This window comes from Engystomops pustulosus, chromosome 5 (assembly GCF_040894005.1).
Source record: "Engystomops pustulosus chromosome 5, aEngPut4.maternal, whole genome shotgun sequence".
NCBI classification, from domain to species: Eukaryota; Metazoa; Chordata; class Amphibia; order Anura; family Leptodactylidae; genus Engystomops; species Engystomops pustulosus.
Window position 1 is genome coordinate 199,727,382 of NC_092415.1, and position 21,887 is coordinate 199,749,268.

Consider the following 21,887-nt stretch of genomic DNA (forward strand, 5'->3'; position numbering starts at 1 on the left):
CTTGTTTCTATGGGTATTTGAAGTGACCCTCCTCCTGCAGCCTCTAAACTTGACCTGACTCTCCTCAGGCAAAATATGACTCATCTCTTCTTATTTGCATATGAATTTGGAGGAGAATTTTTTTTAAGAAACCGATAAATTATGACAATTGATTTGTATTGAAACGAAGGAGTTGCGATAATTTGGCGTCATCTGGTGGCCGATGCCTGGAAGTTCTTCATCTCTAGTGTGAGACATATTAATGCCATGAACATTCAGAACTTTTCCTGTTGGGTCGGTACATTGGGGGTTTCATTTTGCCTCATTCTGGATCAACAATCTTTTTTTAGAAAGTCAGACTGGTAAGGATGTGCCCCATCATGTTCTCCCTGTGCTTGTGTGGGTTTCCATCAGGTTCCCGGATCCTTAGTGATAGTTTCATTGTTTATAGAAGATGAGCTGAAACGGGAATATGATGAGCGTCTCTACAGACTATGCATGCGCTATATGACTGAGTATATACTGTACATGTCCCATCTCTTCCCTCACAGATGACGATGGCCTCGGTGTCAGTATCATCGGCATGGGGGTAGGAGCTGACACTGGACTGGAAAAACTTGGAATTTTCGTTAAAACTGTCACGGAGGGAGGAGCTGCCCAAAGAGACGGAAGGTACATGGGGGGGGCAAATATATGGTTGTGCCGCACTGCGGATGTTAACACAGATTTGCAAAAAAGATTTTGGTGACAAACCATCTTTTTCAAGCATAGATAGGTAGATAGATAGATATGAGATAGATAGATAGATATGAGATAGATAGAGAGATAGATATGAGATAGATAGAGAGATAGATATGAGATAGATAGAGAGATAGATATGAGATAGATAGATAGATAGATATGAGATAGATAGATAGATAGATAGATAGATAGATAGATAGGAGATAGATAGATATGAGATAGATAGATGATAGATAGGAGATAGATAGATAGATAGATAGATATGAGATAGATAAATAGATAGATGGATGGATAGATAGATAGGAGATAGATAGATAGATAGATATGAGATAGATAATAGATAGATAGATATGAGATAGATAGATAGGAGATAGATAGATAGATATGAGATAGATAAATAGATAGATAGATAGATGGATGGATAGATAGGAGATAGATATGAGATAGATGGATAGATAGGAGATAGATAGATATGAGATAGATAGATGGATGGATGGATAGGAGATGGATAGATAGATAGATATGAGATAGATAGATATGAGATAGATAGGAGATAGATAGATAGATAGATAGGAGATAGATAGATATGAGATAGATAGATATGAGATAGATAGGAGATAGATAGATAGATAGATATGAGATAGATAGATATGAGATAGATAGATATGAGATAGATATGAGATAAATAGAGAGATAGATAGATAGATAGATAGATACCGCCCATGCCACCCATCCCTCAATTCCATATTCTCTTAAATTTGCAAATATGTTTTCCAAAATGGGAAATGGTAAACAATACCTCTTTTTGCTACCTTGAAAGGCAGCCCCCTTACCATCAAGCATGACTTACAAGAAGCCTAATAACATGATGTGGGGCTAAGCCAAACCAGTATACCTACTCCAGAAGGAACAGACTCCCAACTGTAGACAGAGCTGTTTCGACCCGGTTGGGTCTCCTCAGTACAGCGCAGGGAATCAGTTGGAAATCTGTTCCTTCTGGAATAAATATATTAGTTTGGCTTAGTCCGACAACATGTTATTAGGCTTCTTGTAAGTCATGCTTGATAATAAGGCGGCTGCCTTTCAAGGTAGCAAAAAGAGGCCTCATTTTCCTTTTCCCACCTTGGAAAACATATTTGCATATTACTCAGAATCCCCTAGTGGAGCATCAATGGCTATAAGTCTCTGCACGCCTGTAAGGCGGTCTTAGTTGGCAAAGTCTCCGTAAGGTGAACTTCCCTATTCTCTAAATGTTTTGGCAATTCTCATTCTTATTTTGTCCTGCCAATAAAGCTTCTTTGAATTGAAATAGATAGATACATTGATATAAAGTAGATAGTTAGAACATCAATAGATACATGGGAGATTTAGATGAAGGCAGAGATTTCTTGTTGTCAGGTCACAACTACCAACAAGTCGGTGAAAATGTCAGACGTGGTTTTCGTCATTTAATCGCAGATTTCTAGGGGTCCCACAAATTTGACCCCCACCATTCATACAGGGCATTATAGAATAGACCCCTTTAACTTCACCTCACATATTCCGCAATAATATTGTAGGATATTTTTGCTATCATTCCCCTGTGTTGCAGTAATTACACATGATACGAGGGAGGGGACGGTAATTTCGGCGCACACAGCTGTATTACCAGATAATTTGGGGGCTTTGGGTACTTATTATACACTTGTCGAGCTGACGGGAGCCACATTAGTCACGGATCAGCCCAAAGAGTCTTTGTGGTACATGTGACAGAACCAGAACACGTGATATCAGAGGATGTAGACTGTACGCACCCCAGTAATTGTTAGGGGGTGAGAGTTAAAGGGGGTCCATCACTTTCTACATACTGTCATTTATGAGTTTTGTATTGTGATGTAGTGTTTGGCATCGGCTTTGCAGCTGCAGCCTGGCATTGGGTGCTGTTGTTTGACTTACTGCTAATACTGTACCTAAGTCTTGCCTTGTTCTTGTATCCACCCGGATAGATTGATGGCCAGCAGCTCCAGCAGGTCCCATGTCCTGTAATTGATGGAACCACTTGGGTTCAATAGTAGTTTGTTTGTTGTCCTGATTATTTTCCAACCCTGTTTATCTAGTGTTGCATTGTCCATCCATGGTGATCTAGTGTTGCATTGTCCATCCATGGGGATCTAGTGGTACATTGTCCATCCATGGTGATCTAGTGGTACATTGTCCATCCATGGTGATCTAGTGTTGCATTGTCCATCCATGGGGATCTAGTGGTGCATTGTCCATCCATGGTGATCTAGTGGTACATTGTCCATCCATGGGGATCTAGTGGTGCATTGTCCATCCATGGGGATCTAGTGGTGCATTGTCCATCCATGGTGATCTAGTGGTGCATTGTCCATCCATGGGGATCTAGTGGTGCATTGTCCATCCATGGTGATCTAGTGGTGCATTGTCCATCCATGGTGATCTAGTGGTGCATTGTCCATCCATGGTGATCTAGTGGTACATTGTCCATCCATGGGGATCTATTGGTACATTGTCCATCCATGGTGATCTAGTGGTACATTGTCCATCCATGGTGATCTAGTGTTGCATTGTCCATCCATGGGGATCTATTGGTACTTTGTCCATCCATGGTGATATAGTGGTGCATTGTCCATCCATGGTGATCTAGTGGTACATTGTCCATCCATGGTGATCTAGTGTTGCATTGTCCATCCATGGGGATCTATTGGTACGTTGTCCATCCATGGTGATCTAGTGGTACGTTGTCCATCCATGGTGATCTAGTGGTACATTGTCCATCCATGGTGATCTAGTGTTGCATTGTCCATCCATGGGGATCTATTGGTACATTGTCCATCCATGGTGATCTATTGGTACATTGTCCATCCATGGTGATCTAGTGTTGCATTGTCCATCCATGGGGATCTATTGGTACTTTGTCCATCCATGGTGATATAGTGGTGCATTGTCCATCCATGGGGATCTATTGGTGCGTTGTCCATCCATGGTGATCTAGTGGTGCATTGTCCATCCATGGGGATCTATTGGTACGTTGTCCATCCATGGTGATCTAGTGGTGCATTGTCCATCCATGGGGATCTATTGGTACGTTGTCCATCCATGGTGATCTAGTGATACGTTGTCCATCTATGGGGATCTAGTGTTGAATTGTCCATCCATGGGGATCTAGTGTTGCATTGCCCATCTATGGGGATCTATTGGTACATTGTCCATCCATGGTGATCTAGTGGTACGTTGTCCATCCATGATGATCTAGTGGTACATTCTTTATCCATGGTTATGTAGCTGTACATTGTCCATCTCCGGTGAACTAATTTTACATGGTTCATCACTGATCACCTCTGGTGATCTATCACCCCTGGTTATCTGGTAGTACAATGTCCATCCTCGGGTATCTAATAGTACACTGGCCATCCTTAGGAATTTAGTGTTATATTGTCCAACACTTGCAATCTAGTCGATTGGTGATCTAGTGGTACTACGGCCACCCCTTCTGATTGCTTATTTTTGGGGATCTAGTTGCACATTGGCCATTCTCTGTGATCTATTGGTAAATTGTCAACCATGGGTAACCTAGTGATGCACTGCCCACCACCGCTGATGGTACATGGTCCATCCCATGTGATCTACCTTCACGTTGTCCATTCATGTCCATTCATTATATGACAAAACCTGCCAAACGGGACCCTTGGACAATGTAAAGTAGTTGCTTTAATAGTCTCTCCAGGGCTATGACCTTCCTATTTTGTATTCCTCCAGGATCCTTGTCAACGATCAGATAATAGAAGTAGATGGGATAAGTCTGGTTGGCGTCACCCAAAATTTTGCAGCTACGGTTCTCCGAAACACCAAAGGAAAAGTCAGGTAATTATCTTACACTTTTATTTTGGCACATTTTTATGCCATCAAGCGGAACCCTCTGCTTGTCATGTATACAGAAGTCCTAATCATTAGGAGCATCTCTTGATAATATGGTGCCCCATTAATGGCACCTCCAGTGATCAGAACACAGCAGAAGGGGGTTCATTTTCTCAAAGTGCCACCTCTGAAAGTACTGGGCAGCTTACATCTAAACCAATGGACTGGGATCATGTTGCCTGGTCCTGGAGAGTGATGGATGCTGCTCCTGGTTGTTCTACTTTATGGCTGACGTTCCTGAAGTTGTGAAAGCCCCTCACCCATGTGAATATCCAGTTTTGCAGGAGAATCTGTAAAGGCTTGGTGAGTTAATTTGTTCTGCTTCACAAGAAAATTATGACGATCCAAAAAGATACAACTATCTGAGATCCCTGTTGAGGCCTACAAGATAATTGAGTTCATTTCAGCAGCGATGAGGGAGACTTTCTCGTTTATTGCCGACTTCGCACAAATGTTGTTTTGCAAGGGCAGAATTTCGCTGAGTAAAGTGCAACGCAGGACAAATCTTCAATCAGGAGAAGCCGGAACATCATGTCGTCAGTTCCTAGTACAAGAAACAGGGAATTATAGGAGGAAATTGGATGCATAGCCGGTGCATTCCCCAGAGATTATCCATACAATTTCATATTTTTTATACCATGACTGATACATTGATGAGGAAAAATAAGCACTCACCCCCCCCCCCCCTTATTATGTAGATTTGTCACATAAAAACAACTATAGCTTCTAGTGATTTTGCTGTGAGAAACTTTGGTTCACCCAGGAGAGCACAACTCAGGTATTAGTCCTCTCTTGAGGAACCATCTCAGTAGGGGCGTAACTTTAGGGGGTGCAGAGTTTGCGGTCGCACCTGGGCCCAAGAGGTTTAGGGGGCCCTTATGGTGTCACTTTCCCATATAAGAAGACTATTACTATAAACCATACATTATAGTCGGGGGCCCGGCACAGACTTTGCACTGGGGCCCATCAGCTTCTAGTTACGCCACTGCAGTTTTTGGTCCACTTTGGAAGAGGCATCTGACGTATGGCTAGGAGACATCTCATGTATCTGTTGACTTACAAAGACACATCTTAGGTAGCAGTCTACTTGGGAGACCTACCAGGTATAGGTCCATTAGGAGAAGACTCTCAAGACTCTGTTCTTTTGTTGATAAATACACTACAGGCAAATATCCTAGTCATGGTTCTAATGCTACAAGTGACTGCCCCTCTCATGGCTGTAATACTTTTGGTGATGTCTTCTCTTTTTTACAGATTTTTTCTGTCTTCTCCATCCAGCCCAAACACCATGACCACTTTTTCCAGATGATGCCTTTTTGTGGATGTTTTCTGCCATCTGTCTTATTTTATTTGTTCCCCCGAATCTGTAAAGCGCTATGGAATTTGGCGCCATATAAATAAAGATTATTATTATTATTCTCCACCTCTTCTAAATTCCATGACCACAGACAATGGGGCTCATTTACTAAGGGTCCAAATCGGGCACTTTCGTCTGGTTTCTCGACGTTTTCCGATTTGCCCCGGGATTTTGGTGCACGCAATCAGATTTTGGTGCATCGGCACCGGCTTTGACGCGACAAATGGGGGGGCATGGCCGCAGAATTTAAAAAAAGAGTTGTGTCGCAAGATCAGCACTCACATGCACCAGGAAGAAGAAGGTGCGCTCCGGCAGACCTCGGCGCAGCAGCGAGACCTGGTGGATATCGGGCGTACGACCTTAGTGAATCCCGACAGACCTGAATCCTCGTCGGAGAACACGACGCTGGATCACGACTGGACCGGGTAAGTAAATGTGCCCCAATGTCTTCTCTTTTTGTGAATGTTCTCTATCTTCTCCATCCAGCCCATGGAGAAGTCACTATGACCACTTTTCCCAGATGATGCCTTTTCTTTTTGTGGCTGTTTTCTGCCGTCTCCATCCGGCTGAGATACCATGACCATTTTTTCCACACAATGGGGCACATTTACTTACCCGGTCCTGTCCCCGATCCGGATGGACCCACGAAGATGAAATCCAGCGCAATTCACGTAACACGTGCCTCCGATTTCCTCCATCCGTCGCTTCCTCGCAGAGGTCTGCTGGAGTTCACCTACTTCTTCCCGGTGCTTGTAAGTGCGTGTCTTGCGATGCAATTTCCGATGTTAAATCCTGCACGTTGTCCGAATCCGTCGGATCGCCCGACGGCCACGCCCCCATTTTGTGCGCCAAAATCCGATCGCGTGCGCCAAAAACTTCTGTTAAATGCGACACAACTTAGAAATTGTCGGGAAACCCAACGAAAATGCGCTCTGCGGACCCTTAGTATATGAGCCCCAATGACTTCTCTTTTTGTAAATGTTCTCTCTTTTCTCCATCCCGCCCCGTCACCGTCATGGTGACTTTATCCACTTATTGTGGATGTTTTCTGCCATCTCCATCCGGCCCAGACACCATGACCATTTCTTCCAGCCTCAGGACAACTCTGCAGAGTTTGCAGTGGAACTTCTGCACATGCTGTCCTGCAAAGATACAACAGATATATCTAAAGTTTGTCCCCAAAATATTAGTACCCAACACTAGGTGTCATAGCAGCCGCAATGTAGGGGCTCTACATATTGGGCCCCACGTCTAATGCATGGAGAGCATAACCCTTGTATCACAAGTGGCTCAGCTTCCCATAGGATCAGTATTATAGCAGTTATATTATTGTAATACCGCCCTGTTATTACAGTTTCTTATACATGGTTCCTCTGGAATATATTTTCTTACGTTCCTGGGATCGAGTCCATCACAAATGATTAAACTTTTAACTACAATGGAAGGGAAATGAGTGACTTGTGATAGATGAGAAATATCAGGGCAGATCCTTTCTATACTCGCCAGGTAAGATCCAAGCCTTGGATGCGTTTCAGGGCCCCCGACGTGAGAGACTTCTTCTGGAAATGAGTTTGGCCGTGTTACAATCTAATAAAATGCATCCATTCATATCCTAATATCCTAACGACGCGGCCCCCGCTAGATTTGTCACAGACCCTACTGGGAAATCGATTTTTTTTTTTTTTGTTTAAGGTGATTTTTTCCAATTACAGAGTATTCCTGCTGAATGCCAATTGTCTTAATTAGCAGCGCGGGCGGAGAGGGCTTTATGACCCATGGGTGTAATGTGATTTAGTGGCACATTCTCGTGTCTAAGTGGTTTTCATTCTTTCTATGTATTATGCAAATGTGTGACTGTCTGCAGATGAGATATGTCTATGTCTGTCCTTCATCTGTCCGAGCACCTCACATCACCTGCAAGTAATCCTGTATATAGGGGGCAGTATTATAGTAGTTATATTCCTGTACATAGGGGACAGTATTATAGTAGTTATATTCCTATACATAGGGGGCAGTATTATAGTAGTTATATTCTTGTACATAGGGGGCAGTATTATAGTAGTTATATTCCTGTACATAGGGGGCAGTATTATAGTAGTTATATTCCTGTACATAGGGGGCAGTATTATAGTAGTTATATTCTTGTACATAGGGGGCAGTATTATAGTAGTTATATTCTTGTACATAGGGGCAGTATTATAGTAGTTATATTCTTGTACATAGGGGCAGTATTATAGTAGTTATATTCTTGTACATAGGGGGCAGTATTATAGTAGTTATATTCTTGTACATAGGGGCAGTATTATAGTAGTTATATTCCTGTACATAGGGGGCAGTATTATAGTAGTTATATTCTTGTACATAGGGGGCAGTATTATAGTAGTTATATTCTTGTACATAGGGGGCAGTATTATAGTAGTTATATTCTTGTACATAGGGGCAGTATTATAGTAGTTATATTCTTGTACATAGGGGGCAGTATTATAGTAGTTATATTCTTGTACATAGGGGGCAGTATTATAGTAGTTATATTCCTGTACATAGGGGGCAGTATTATAGTAGTTATATTCCTGTATATAGGGGGCAGTATTATAGTAGTTATATTCCTGTACATAGGGGGCAGTATTATAGTAGTTATATTCCTGTACATAGGGGGCAGTATTATAGTAGTTATATTCCTGTACATAGGGGCAGTATTATAGTAGTTATATTCCTGTATATAGGGGGCAGTATTATAGTAGTTATATTCCTGTACATAGGGGGCAGTATTATAGTAGTTATATTCCTGTACATAGGGGGCAGTATTATAGTAGTTATATTCTTGTACATAGGGGACAGTATTATAGTAGTTATATTCTTGTACATAGGGCGTAGTATTATAGTAGTTATATTCCTGTACATAGGGGGCAGTATTATAGTAGTGATATTCTTGTACATAGGGGGCAGTATTATAGTAGTGATATTCTTGTACATAGGGGGCAGTATTATAGTAGTTATATTCCTGTACATAGGGGGCAGTATTATAGTAGTTATATTCCTGTACATAGGGGGCAGTATTATAGTAGTGATATTCTTGTACATAGGGGGCAGTATTATAGTAGTTATATTCTTGTACATAGGGGGCAGTATTATAGTAGTTATATTCCTGTACATAGGGGGCAGTATTATAGTAGTTATATTCTTGTACATAGGGGGCAGTATTATAGTAGTTATATTCTTGTACATAGGGGCAGTATTATAGTAGTTATATTCTTGTACATAGGGGCAGTATTATAGTAGTTATATTCTTGTACATAGGGGGCAGTATTATAGTAGTTATATTCTTGTACATAGGGGCAGTATTATAGTAGTTATATTCCTGTACATAGGGGGCAGTATTATAGTAGTTATATTCTTGTACATAGGGGGCAGTATTATAGTAGTTATATTCTTGTACATAGGGGGCAGTATTATAGTAGTTATATTCTTGTACATAGGGGCAGTATTATAGTAGTTATATTCTTGTACATAGGGGGCAGTATTATAGTAGTTATATTCTTGTACATAGGGGGCAGTATTATAGTAGTTATATTCCTGTACATAGGGGGCAGTATTATAGTAGTTATATTCCTGTATATAGGGGGCAGTATTATAGTAGTTATATTCCTGTACATAGGGGGCAGTATTATAGTAGTTATATTCCTGTACATAGGGGGCAGTATTATAGTAGTTATATTCCTGTACATAGGGGCAGTATTATAGTAGTTATAGTCTTGTACATAGGGGGCAGTATTATAGTAGTTATATTCTTGTACATAGGGGGCAGTATTATAGTAGTTATATTCTTGTACATAGGGTACAGTATTATAGTAGTTATATTCTTGTACATAGGAGGCAGTATTATAGTAGTTATATTCTTGTACATAGGGGGAAGTATTATAGTAGTTATATACTTGTACATAGGGGGCACTGTTATAGTAGTTATATTCCTGTACATAGGGGGCAGTATTATAGTAATAATATTCTTGTACGAAGGGAGCAGTATTATAGTAGAGATATTCCTGTACATAAGGGGCAGTATTATAGTAGTTATATTCTTGTACATAGGGGGCAGTATTATAGTAGTTATATTCTTGTACATAGGGGGCAGTATTATAGTAGTTATATTCTTGTACATAGGGGGCAGTATTACAGTAGTTATATTCTTGTACATAGGAGGCAGTATTATAGTAGTTATATTCCTGTACATAGGGGGCAGTATTATAGTAGTTATATTCCTGTACATAGGGGCAGTATTATAGTAGTTATAGTCTTGTACATAGGGGGCAGTATTATAGTAGTTATATTCTTGTACATAGGGGGCAGTATTATAGTAGTTATATTCTTGTACATAGGGTACAGTATTATAGTAGTTATATTCTTGTACATAGGGGCAGTATTATAGTAGTTATATTCTTGTACATAGGGGGAAGTATTATAGTGGTTATATACTTGTACATAGGGGGCACTATTATAGTAGTTATATTCCTGTACATAGGGGGCAGTATTATAGTAATAATATTCTTGTACATAGGGAGCAGTATTATAGTAGAGATATTCCTGTACATAAGGGGCAGTATTATAGTAGTTATATTCTTGTACATAGGGGGCAGTATTATAGTAGTTATATTCTTGTACATAGGGGGCAGTATTATAGTAGTTATATTCTTGTACATGGGGGGCAGTATTACAGTAGTTATTTTCTTGTACATAGGAGGCAGTATTATAGTAGATATATTCCTGTACATAGGGGGCAGTATTATAGTAGTTATATTCCTGTACATAGGGGCAGTATTATAGTAGTTATATTCCTGTACATAGGGGGCAGTATTATAGTAGTTATATTCTTGTACAAAGGGGGCAGTATTATAGTAGTTATATTCTTGTACATAGGGGGCAGTATTATAGTAGTTATATTCCTGTACATAGGGGGCAGAATTATAGTAGTTATATCCTTGTACATAGGGGGCAGTATTATAGTAGTTATATTCTTTAACATAGGAGGCAGTATTATAGTAGTTATATTCCTGTACATAGGGGGCAGTATTATAGTGGTTATATCCTTGTACATAGGGGGCAGTATTATAGTAGTTATATTCTTGTACATAAGGGGCAGTATTATAGTAGTTATATTCTTGTACATAGGAGGCAGTGTTATAGTAGTTATATTCTTGTACATAGGAGGGAGTATTATAGTAGTTATATTCTTGTACATAGGGGCCAGTATTATAGTAGTTATATTCTTGTACATAGGGGGCAGTATTATAGTAGTTATATTCCTGTACATAGGGGGCAGTATTATAGTAGTTATATTCCTGTACATAGGGGGCAGTATTATAGTAGTTATATTCCTGTACATAGGGGGCAGTATTATAGTAGTTATATTCCTGTACATAGGGGGCAGTATTATAGTAGTTATATTCTTGTACATAGGGGGCAGTATTATAGTAGTTATATTCCTGTACATAGGGGGCAGTATTATAGTAGTTATATTCCTGTACATAGGGGGCAGTATTATAGTAGTTATATTCTTGTACATAGGGGGCAGTATTATAGTAGTTATATTCCTGTACATAGGGGGCAGTATTATAGTAGTTATATTCCTGTACATAGGGGGCAGTATTATAGTAGTTATATTCTTGTACATAGAGGGCAGTATTATAGTAGTTATATTCTTGTACATAGGGGGCAGTATTATAGTAGATATATTCTTGTACATAGGGGGCCGTATTATAGTAGTTATATTCTTGTACATAGGGGGCAGTATTATAGTAGTTATTTTCTTGTACATAGGGGGCAGTATTATAGTAGTTATATTCTTGTACATAGGGGGCAGTATTATAGTAGTTATATTCCTGTACATAGGGGGCAGTATTATAGTAGTTATATTCTTGTACATAGGGGGCAGTATTATAGTAGTTATATTCTTGTACATAAGGGGCAGTATTATAGTAGTTATATTCCTGTACATAGGGGGTAGTATTATAGTAGTTATATTCTTGTACATAGGGGGTAGTATTATAGTAGTTATATTCTTGTACATAGGGGGCAGTATTATAGTAGTTATATTCCTGTACATAGGGGGCAGTATTATAGTAGTTATATTCTTGTACATAGGGGCAGTATTATAGTAGTTATATTCCTGTACATAGGGGCAGTATTATAGTAGTTATATTCCTGTACATAGGGGGCAGTATTATAGTAGTTATATTCCTGTACATAGGGGGGCAGTATTATAGTAGTTATATTCTTGTACATAGGGGGCAGTATTATAGTAGTTATATTCTTGTACATAGGGGGCAGTATTATAGTAGTTATATTCTTGTACATAGGGGGCAGTATTTTAGTAGTTATATTCTTGTACATAGGGGCAGTATTATAGGAGTTATATTCTTGTACATAGGGGGCAGTATTATAGTAGTTATATTCTTGTACATATGGGGCAGTATTATAGTAGTTATATTCTTGTACATAGGAGGCAGTATTATAGTAGTTATATTCTTGTACATAGGAGGCAGTATTATAGTAGTTATATTCCTGTACATAGGGGGCAGTATTATAGTAGTTATATTCTTGTACATAGGGGGCAGTATTATAGTAGTTATATTCTTGTACATAGGGGGCAGTATTATAGTAGTTATATTCTTGTACATAGGGGGCTGTATTATAGTAGTTATATTCTTGTACATAGGAGGCAGTATTATAGTAGTTATATTCTTGTACATAGGGGCAGTATTATAGTAATATAACACTGTAATGACTGGTTAGTGATTTTCTATGTATTTATTATTACCTTCTCCTCTCTGTACAGGTTTATCATTGGACGTGAGAAGCCAGGACAGATAAGTGAGGTCGCTCAGCTGATCAGTCAGACTCTGGAGCAGGAGCGTCGTCAGAGGGAGATGCTGGAGCAGCATTATGCACAGTATGACGCGGATGATGACGAGGTGAGTTGTTATCTCGGGGACAGTACAGGATCCGGTGCGGGTGCTGTCAGTGTTAGAGGTGATGCTTCATGTTATGTCTCTGGACACCGAACTGATATCTGTAGCTATTTTATGTGTTTTGTGTTTTATTCATCACACTGTTATACTAAAACAGCACATACTGCACTGACACCTGCTGCTTAAAGGGAAGGTGACACCAGAAGATTAAGTTTTTGTGTTAAATATTTTTCTATTAATTGTCTTATTTTTATTTTTTTTTTAAGTTCCTATGACATTGGGGGTTATTTATCATTGGTTTTGTGGGGCTTTTCTTTTCACTGATAAAAAGTTGCTCAGGACTATTTCCTCCACTTCATTTATCTTGCTGCTACTACTGCTAGTGCAATGCCATGGAAAGCCAGATTCATGGCTTGGGACTCCCCCTCCCAAAAAAAAAAAAGTCTTATAGTTACTCCAGCCCTTGATGGGGTATGAGCGGCAACTTTTTGTGCATTTAAAACTGAACTTCGATTCCGTTCTGGGCTCTGAGCGTTTGGGACGGACATTTCACAGTCCAGCTTCTACTACAACATCATAAACAATGTTATGTATTAGACTTCTCTTCAGGAACAATATCTATCACTGCCTATAGAGAGCACAGAGAACAGCAGTGTGAGGACACCCCCAAAAGGCACATGGAAGAAGCTACAGACCTGAAATAAAAATCCATTTTTCACACTCTTGCTGCTATTAGCAACACATGGAAAGGATTGATTACACATCTCTCCACAAATAATACCTAACACTAGCTGCAGAGGGTACAGAATACAGCAGTGTGGGGACACCCTAGTGCCATTGGAGAAACTACAAACCTGGAATATAAGGCCTAAAACCCACAAATGAGTCTGCCGCGACTAACTCGCATCAAACTCACATTGAGTGCTTGCCCGAATGTCCGGCCCGAACCCTCTGAGACCGGAACTGGACTTCAATTCAGTTCTGGGCTCTGAGCGCTTGGGCCGGACATTCTGGGTCGAAACAGACCGATTGACGTGAGCTTTAGGCCTTAATACATATTCCACAGTCCTGCTGCTACTAACAACATACACAAAGCTATGATTACCCTCCTCCCCAAGACACTGTATACTAAGTGTGAACAGTACAAGGAGGTTCACGGTTTCCATGTTTCAGTAGGGGGCTCCGAGCTGCACCACGACTTATTATTACCTGGATAGTATCTTACATTCAGATCTGCCCTTTGTTACAGTCTATATATTGTATACACCAACATTGTATACAGTCATTGTCTTTCTGCACACACAACGACCTGCATGTAGAATCTCCGAATCCCCCCATAGGGAATATCCCCCGAGCCGCTCTCTGAAGACTCGGATCAGTCACCGCGGCTTCCATTAAAAAACAGACTATTAAATCTCTGGAGTGCGTCACTAGCATAAATAGTGGGATTAAATATTTCCCGCAGCAGATAATGAAATTACGCAGCAGCGGTGCATGGAATGTCATTGAGCCAGGTGCTCCGGCACTACTGCAGCAGGCCATCCGCTATCTCACCGGCGTTAGGCCCTTCACTGTCTCCGCAGCTTCACTATCCAATTCATCATCTAAATCTTCAATTACACGGGAAAAGCTGCTGCGTGATTCCACTTTCATCCTTCGGTGGATCACAAGTGATGGAAATCATTGAGCCGTAGTATGTTTTTGTATTTTATTTTTATTGAACGTTGTTCTTTGTGTCTCCTCGTCTATTCTTCCCCGACTCCACACCATCCCTTTCCCTCCCCTGCCTGCTCAATGCACATGACAGGAAAGGAGGAGGGGGAAGAAGCTGGATGAGTGTGGAGGAGACTGAGACACAGGCTGTAGCTGCTCCCACACCCCGGGACTCAGCAAACACTGCTGGCAGGGAGCCTGTGTCACCTCATGCATTCTTTCCCTACTCCACACCATCCCCATCCCTCCCCTGCCTGCTCAATACATATGACAGGAAAGGAGGAGAGGGAAGAAGCTGGATGAGTGTGTAGGAGACTGAGACACAGGCTGTAGCTGCTCCCACAACCCCCAGGACTCACCACATACTGCCAAGGAGCCTGTGTCACCTCGTGAATCTTTCCCCTACTCCACACCATTCTCCTGCCTGCTCTATGCACATGAAAGGAAAGGAGGAGGGGGGAGGGCTAAATGAGTGTGGAGGAGACTGAGACACAGGCTGTAGCTGCTCCCACACCCCGGGACTCACCACATCCTTCTGGCAGGGAGCTAGGTAATGTGAAATAAACTTACTGAAATAAATCTGAAGGCATTTTTAAAATCAGCATAGCATAGGATATAGGAACCTGTCACCAGCGAAAAATGACATTCTCAGGGACAGGATCCCTTAAATGGGATATAATCTAGTAACAGTGTAATGTCTGATGAGAAGCTATAGAGTTGATCCGATCATCTAATAGCTCCTTGTAAACCCGACACGGCACATAACGAGTCCAGGATATTATCCTCCTACCCCGCGGCAGGCGGCTGTTTTGTCAGGGCTGTCACTTTCCCTCGTATTCTCCGTGTCAGCTTCTCGCGGGGTGGAAACTTGTTCCTTTCATCTCTGGAAACAATTAGAACATAAATTGTGTTCGGAATGTGTTTTCCTGCGGTCGTGTTCTGATCACCCACCTGTAGGTTATTATGGGGCTGACACATTAGAGGGTGTTGGGTTACAGAACTAAATGGACCCGGGGCGTGAAGACTAACGCAACGCAACGCAATTGTTCTGCGGAAATATTAAAGCGCACAGGTTACAATCTAAACACATTTCTATAAATTTGGGGGATATTTGCCTATTTTTGGATTCTTACCTACAACCTGTTTCCATACTAACGCATCTGCAAAATTATGAAATTGTCCGACCACCACTAGAGGGAGCCCATAAGCTTAAAAGGGGTTTTCAGTTTGTTAGGGGTCATGTGGGAGAGGAAAAAATGTAAGGTACCTTATATACTCGAGTATAAGCCGACCCAAGTATAAGCCGAGGCCCCTAATTTTACCTGGGAAAACCTATTGACTCGAGTATAAGCCAAGGGTGGGAAATGCATTGGTCACAGCCTCCCCATTATATAGCCTGCCGGACCTTGCCCCATAGTAAATAGCCAGCACCTTCCCCCCAGTATATAGCCTGCCAGCCCATATCCCCCAGTGTATAGCCAGCCCCCTGCCCCAGTATATAACCAGCCCCCTGCCTCAGTATATAGCCAGCCCCCTGCCCCAGTATATAGCCAGCAGCGGGGGAAGCCGTAAAGGTGAGTTTTGATATATTTTTTTACTCGAGTATAAGCCGAGTTTAGGTTTTCAACACACTTTTTTCTGCTGAAAAACTAGGCTTATACTCGAGTATATATGTATTTAACCTGCTCCATTTCCTTGTTGCTCTGGTCACTTGTCAGTAGTCATGTGACTGCAGCTGCCAATCACTGATCAAAGAGGTGGAAATGATGCAATGACATCACCACTGCAGCTGCTGTGACTACTGCAGTCACTGATTGGCCACGGTGGTCACGTGATCACAGACATTTACACCGCTGACGGAAGTATCAATGATAACACACTGGAGCTCCCTCTAGTGGTGGCTGCAGGAGGTGAGAATTTCTCAGCCAGGTCCCTTCTAGTGTTCAGAATGAAGAGGCTACATAATAATCTTATCCTGGGAGACCCCCTACTTACCTAACGCTGTGTTTCATCCTATAGACAGGGGAATACGCTACAGATGAGGAGGATGAAGATGTGGGTCCAGTCATCCCCGGAAGAGAAATGGCCATTGAAGTTTTTGATCTTCCAGAAGGAGATGAAATGTTTTCTTCAGACCTGGATGCAACAAAATTGGCTCACAAATTTAAAGAGGTAAAACAAAGTTCAGCTATAATATAAATTATAGAAGAACTATAACTTGTAATAGACATTAGAGGACCATTACTTATCCTGTACTGATCCTGAGTTACATCCTGTATTATACCCCAGAGCTGCACTCACTATTCTGCTGCTGGTGCAGTCACTGTGTACATACATGACATTACTTATCCTGTACTGATCCTGAGTTACATCCTGTATTATACCCCAGTGCTGCACTCACTATTCTGCTGCTGGTGCAGTCACTGTGTACATACATGACATTACTTATCCTGTACTGATCCTGAGTTACATCCTGTATTATACCCCAGAGCTGCACTCACTATTCTGCTGCTGGTGCAGTCACTGTGTACATACATGACATTACTTATCCTGTACTGATCCTGAGTTACATCCTGTATTATACCCCAGAGCTGCACTCACTATTCTGCTGCTGGTGCAGTCACTGTGTACATACATGACATTACTTATCCTGCACTGATCCTGAGTTACATCCTGTAGATCTTTTATTTTATATAAAAGTAAAAAACATAACAATACAAACAAAACATAACATACAATATATATAATCTCTTACCTGCTGGTCCAGCCCCATTCACACCTAGTAAAAACAATAACTTAAAATACACCGTAATGAACACCAATTACCACAACCCCCACCCAACCGATTATCACAACCTAAACCAAACCAATAAACAATAAGAAAAGCCACACCCACAAATAAAACATAAATGACTATAAAATATACATAAACCCACCCCACACCCTCTAATAACAAACCACCCCACACAGATCACATCCCACACCCATTTTTTTTTTTTTTTTTTTTCTTTTTCTTTCCAATATATAATAACAAATACACACAACACTACACTAAACTAAATCCCTCGCCCGCACCCTCCCCTTCCCCCCAGACACTGGTCTAACGTCCAAAGTTTGCGTTAAGTAGTCCAGACCAGTGCCCAGGGTCATAGAGTCCAAGGTCACTTGTTCGTAAATCCCACCACCATCACCCCCCTCCCAACCTAACACTATGTCCCAAACCCCACTATATACAATATTTACAATATATACAGTATTTACAACATAACAAAGAAAACAGAATACAATTAAAGTATAAACAACATAAATCCAAACCACATAAAGCCCAGGTTCGGTGCCTGCAAGCCGCTACATCACTACATGCCCAGAACACAAAACAAAAATCTACAGTGTCAGCTTCAGCCCAACACCAGGAGGGAGATGACAGACTAAGGGACACTAAAGGAGAACCCCCTCCAAAGGAGAGAGGCCCTCCCCGTGCCCAGCCTCTCATACTCCAGAGAGCGCACCTTCACCAGGTCACCCAGAATGTTCCTAATCACCTCATCCACTGGGAGGATTTTACGCTGCGTCGATACTAAACACCGTGCGTTCCACGTGTGGTACCTGACCACTAGACTGACTAGGAATAACGTGCAGCGGTCCCGGCCACCCAGGCCTCTGAATGCTCCATAGGCCCACTCCGCATAGGAGAGACTGGCCAACCCGGGCCAATGGATGGAAGCGCCCACCCGGTTGTACACCTCTGTGTTAAAGGGGCACTGAAGCAGGAAGTGGTCCATGCTCTCCAGCAGGCCACCGCACTCCTCCCGGGGACAACCCCTTTCCTCAGAGCTCCTACACTTCAGATTGTCCCTCACACACAGCTTTCCATGGAAGCAGCGCCAAGTCACATCCCAAAACTTCAAGGGGATCCTGATGGAATTCAATAGACTCAAACCCACCCCCAGATCCCGACTTGGGCAATCCCTGAGGGCCAGAGGCTTCTGGAAATGGGTCAACAGAACCCTTTTGTCAAGGACTTTCCTCGACATGGTCCTGATCTCCCACATTCCCAGACCCCACCGGCGAATCACCTTCAGAACCGGGGTAGCGTAAGCCGGAAGATGCCCATGCGGTGTACGGAGATCCTTCACTTGCCCTCCTGTCTCCCATTCCTGGAAGAAAGGCCTAAACCATCCCCTGCAGGAGTATACCCACGAAGGAGCCCTCTCTTTCCAGAGGTTTGCAACATTGATCTTAAGAAAGGTATTCACTAGGAACACCACAGGGTTGACCATACACAACCCTCCTTGTCTCCTCGTGCGGTAAGTAACCTCCCTCTTGATTAGGTTCAGCCTATTCCCCCATAACAGCTGGAAGAACAGACTGTAGACCCGAGTCCATAGGGGTTCCGGCAACATGCACACACTGCCCAGATAAATCATCAACGGGAGCAGGTAGGTTTTGATCAGATTAACCCTTTCTCTGAGGGTCAAAGACCAACCCTTCCACTGGTCCACCTTCTGAGCGGCGATCTTAAGCCTGCCGTCCCAGTTTTGCATGGGGTAATCCCCCTGGCCAAATTCGATGCCGAGAACTTTGGCAGAGTCCTGGGGCCCTGGAAGAGTGTCCGGGAGATCAAAGCCTGGACCTCCCTCTCCCAGCCAGAGACTCTCACACTTATCCCGGTTGATCTTGGACCCAGAAGCCTCTGAGTAGCGGTCAACCTCTGACATCACCCATTGCGCCTCCCCTCCCGAGGACACGAAAACGGTGACATCATCGGCATACGCTACCACTCTAAGAGTGGCTTCCGGTGCTGCCCGATCCATCCCGACTCCCACCAACGGCCCACGATCAACCCTCCTAAGGAATGGGTCAATCGCGAACACGTATAAAAGTGGGCTCAGAGGACAACCCTGGCGAACACCAGACCCGACCTCAAAAGAGCGGCCAATCCAGCCGTTCACAAGCGGGAAACTCTCTGCCCCTGCGTACAAAACCTTAAGCCAATTGACAAACCCACCCGGCAGGCCATACCTCAGAAGGACAGACCAGAGGTACTCGTGGTTAACCCGATCAAACGCTTTTGCCTGATCCAAGGACAGCAAGTACCCCTTCCAGTTACCAGCCCTGCCCTGCTCCACTGCCTCCCGGACACACAGCACAGCACTAAATGTACTGCGGCCTGGAACAGAGCAGTGCTGGGTCCCCGAAAGGAGCCGGGGCGCAAACTGCACCAGCCGATTAAACAGCACCTTTGCCAAAACCTTTCTGTCCGTATTGAGAAGCGCTATGGGACGCCAGTTCTCAATACGAGATCGGTCCTTACCCTTTGACAGAATGATCAGGGCTGACCTCCTCATTGACTTCGGCAGAGCGCCCGAGGAAAGACACTCATTGAATACCTCAGTCAAGAGGGGAACCAAGGCGTCCTTAAAGGTCTTATAAAACTCGGATGTTAAGCCATCCGGACCCGGCGATTTCTTGAGGGCGAGCCCTTCAATCGCCCGGCTGACTTCCTCTTCCCTGATCACTTCGGTCAAAACATCAAGAGAGGGGTCTACTCCTGGCTCAGGGACAGTTTCAGCCAGGAAAGCCGACATCACATCCCGATCTAGATCCTTCCTGCCCAAGAGGTGCGAGTAGAAGGATCTGACGACCTCCAGAATCCCTGATCTGGACCTTTTCAGGGATCCCGTACTGTCAACCAGTCCCGTGACAACTTTACCATTCACTGACATCTTGCAGTTTCTGTAAGGGTCGGGCGAGCGGTATTTCCCGTAATCCCTCTCAAAAACCAAAGATGCGTGTCTATCGTACTGACACCTCTTCAGCAAGGATTTCACTCTGGAGATGTCCTCACGACTACCTCCAGTCGAGACGAGATGCTCGAGTTTCCTCCTCAGGCCCTGATACAGGCGGTACCTGTCCAGGCTCCTGAGGCTCGAGAGCTGGCGGAAGAATCTCGCCACCCTTTTCTTGAGCATCTCCCACCACTCTGACTTACTGCTACAAAGGCCCAGCAATGGTACCTGGCTCTGAAGAAAGTCCTCAAAGGATTGTCTTATCTCTGCTTCTTCCAGGAGAGACGAATTGAGCTTCCAGTAGCCTCTTCCCATCCGGGGGGTCTCTGTAACATTCAGAGAAAACAAAATTAAACAGTGATCGGAGAATTCCACCTCAACAACAGAAACTGGTGAAGAAATGGCTTCCTCCTTTAAATAAAACCTGTCTATTCTAGACCTGCAGCTACCCCTATAATAGGTGAACCCCGCGTGGCCTGGGGTGTGCCGGATGTGGACATCCACCAGGCGAGCCTCACTAGCTATGCTATTAAGAGCGACGTTATCATAAGTCAGCTTGTCTCTGGAACCTCCCCTATCCTGGGACCTCGTGACAGCATTGAAGTCCCCTCCAAAGACCACCTGCCGACTTGTAAAAAGGTAGGGCTTGATCCTCATAAAGAGACACTTCCTGTCCCACTTGGACTGGGGACCATAGATGTTAATTAGGCGAAGTTCTTGTCCCTTCATGAGAACATCCAGGATCAGGCACCTCCCCATTTCTAACTCAATAACTCGTCGGCATTCTACCGGTGCGGCAAAAAGGACCGCCACTCCGCTATACGGATCGGCCGCAAGAGACCAATAGGAAGGCCCGTGTCTCCATTCCCTCTTAGCTTTAAACACGGCCGCCAAATCTGGCAGCCTGGTCTCCTGCAAAAATAAAATGTCGGCTTCAACGCGGCCGAGAAAATCAAAGGCCGCAAATCTAGCCGCATCAGACTTAATGCTGGCGACATTAATGGACGCCAGCGTCAATGGAGTGGGTGCCGCCATCAAGAGTGATTGAGTTAGACCGCTTTCTTTTTCCCACCGCCCTTCTCTTCAGTTTCAGAAGAGGACCCTTTCCCTCTCTTTTTTGAAACTGTAGTGTCCATATCAGCTCTTTCATCCTCGTCTCCGGACTCCAGGTCAGTCTCCCATTCTGAGGACGAAGCATCCCCAGCGGAAGACTCAGCATCTCCTGAAAGCCCTCCTGCCCTCTCCGGAACCTCACCCTCAACCTCTGAGGCAGAGACGTTGTCAAGGGCTTGGAACCGGTTGGAAAGACCAACCAGAGGAGAATCAGCTTTACCTTCCTTTGGCTTCTGAGTCAGGGTGAGAGAAGATTGTAAATCTCCCTTCTTTTTCTTTTTCCTTTTGCCCTGCTTGCGCTTTTCCTGTAGCCAC

The 21,887-nt window shown here is 43.2% G+C and overlaps 1 protein-coding gene across 1 annotated transcript in view; it reads left to right on the forward strand.

The window, feature by feature from the left end:
- The window catches only part of PPP1R9A (protein phosphatase 1 regulatory subunit 9A), a 165,154-nt gene that overhangs the window by 110,804 nt on the left and 32,463 nt on the right, over window positions 1-21,887 (forward strand). The window contains 4 exon segments of the mRNA XM_072154339.1: window positions 531-651; window positions 4,480-4,584; window positions 12,825-12,960; window positions 16,690-16,842. Of these exon segments, the coding sequence (XP_072010440.1) occupies window positions 531-651; window positions 4,480-4,584; window positions 12,825-12,960; window positions 16,690-16,842 (515 nt within the window).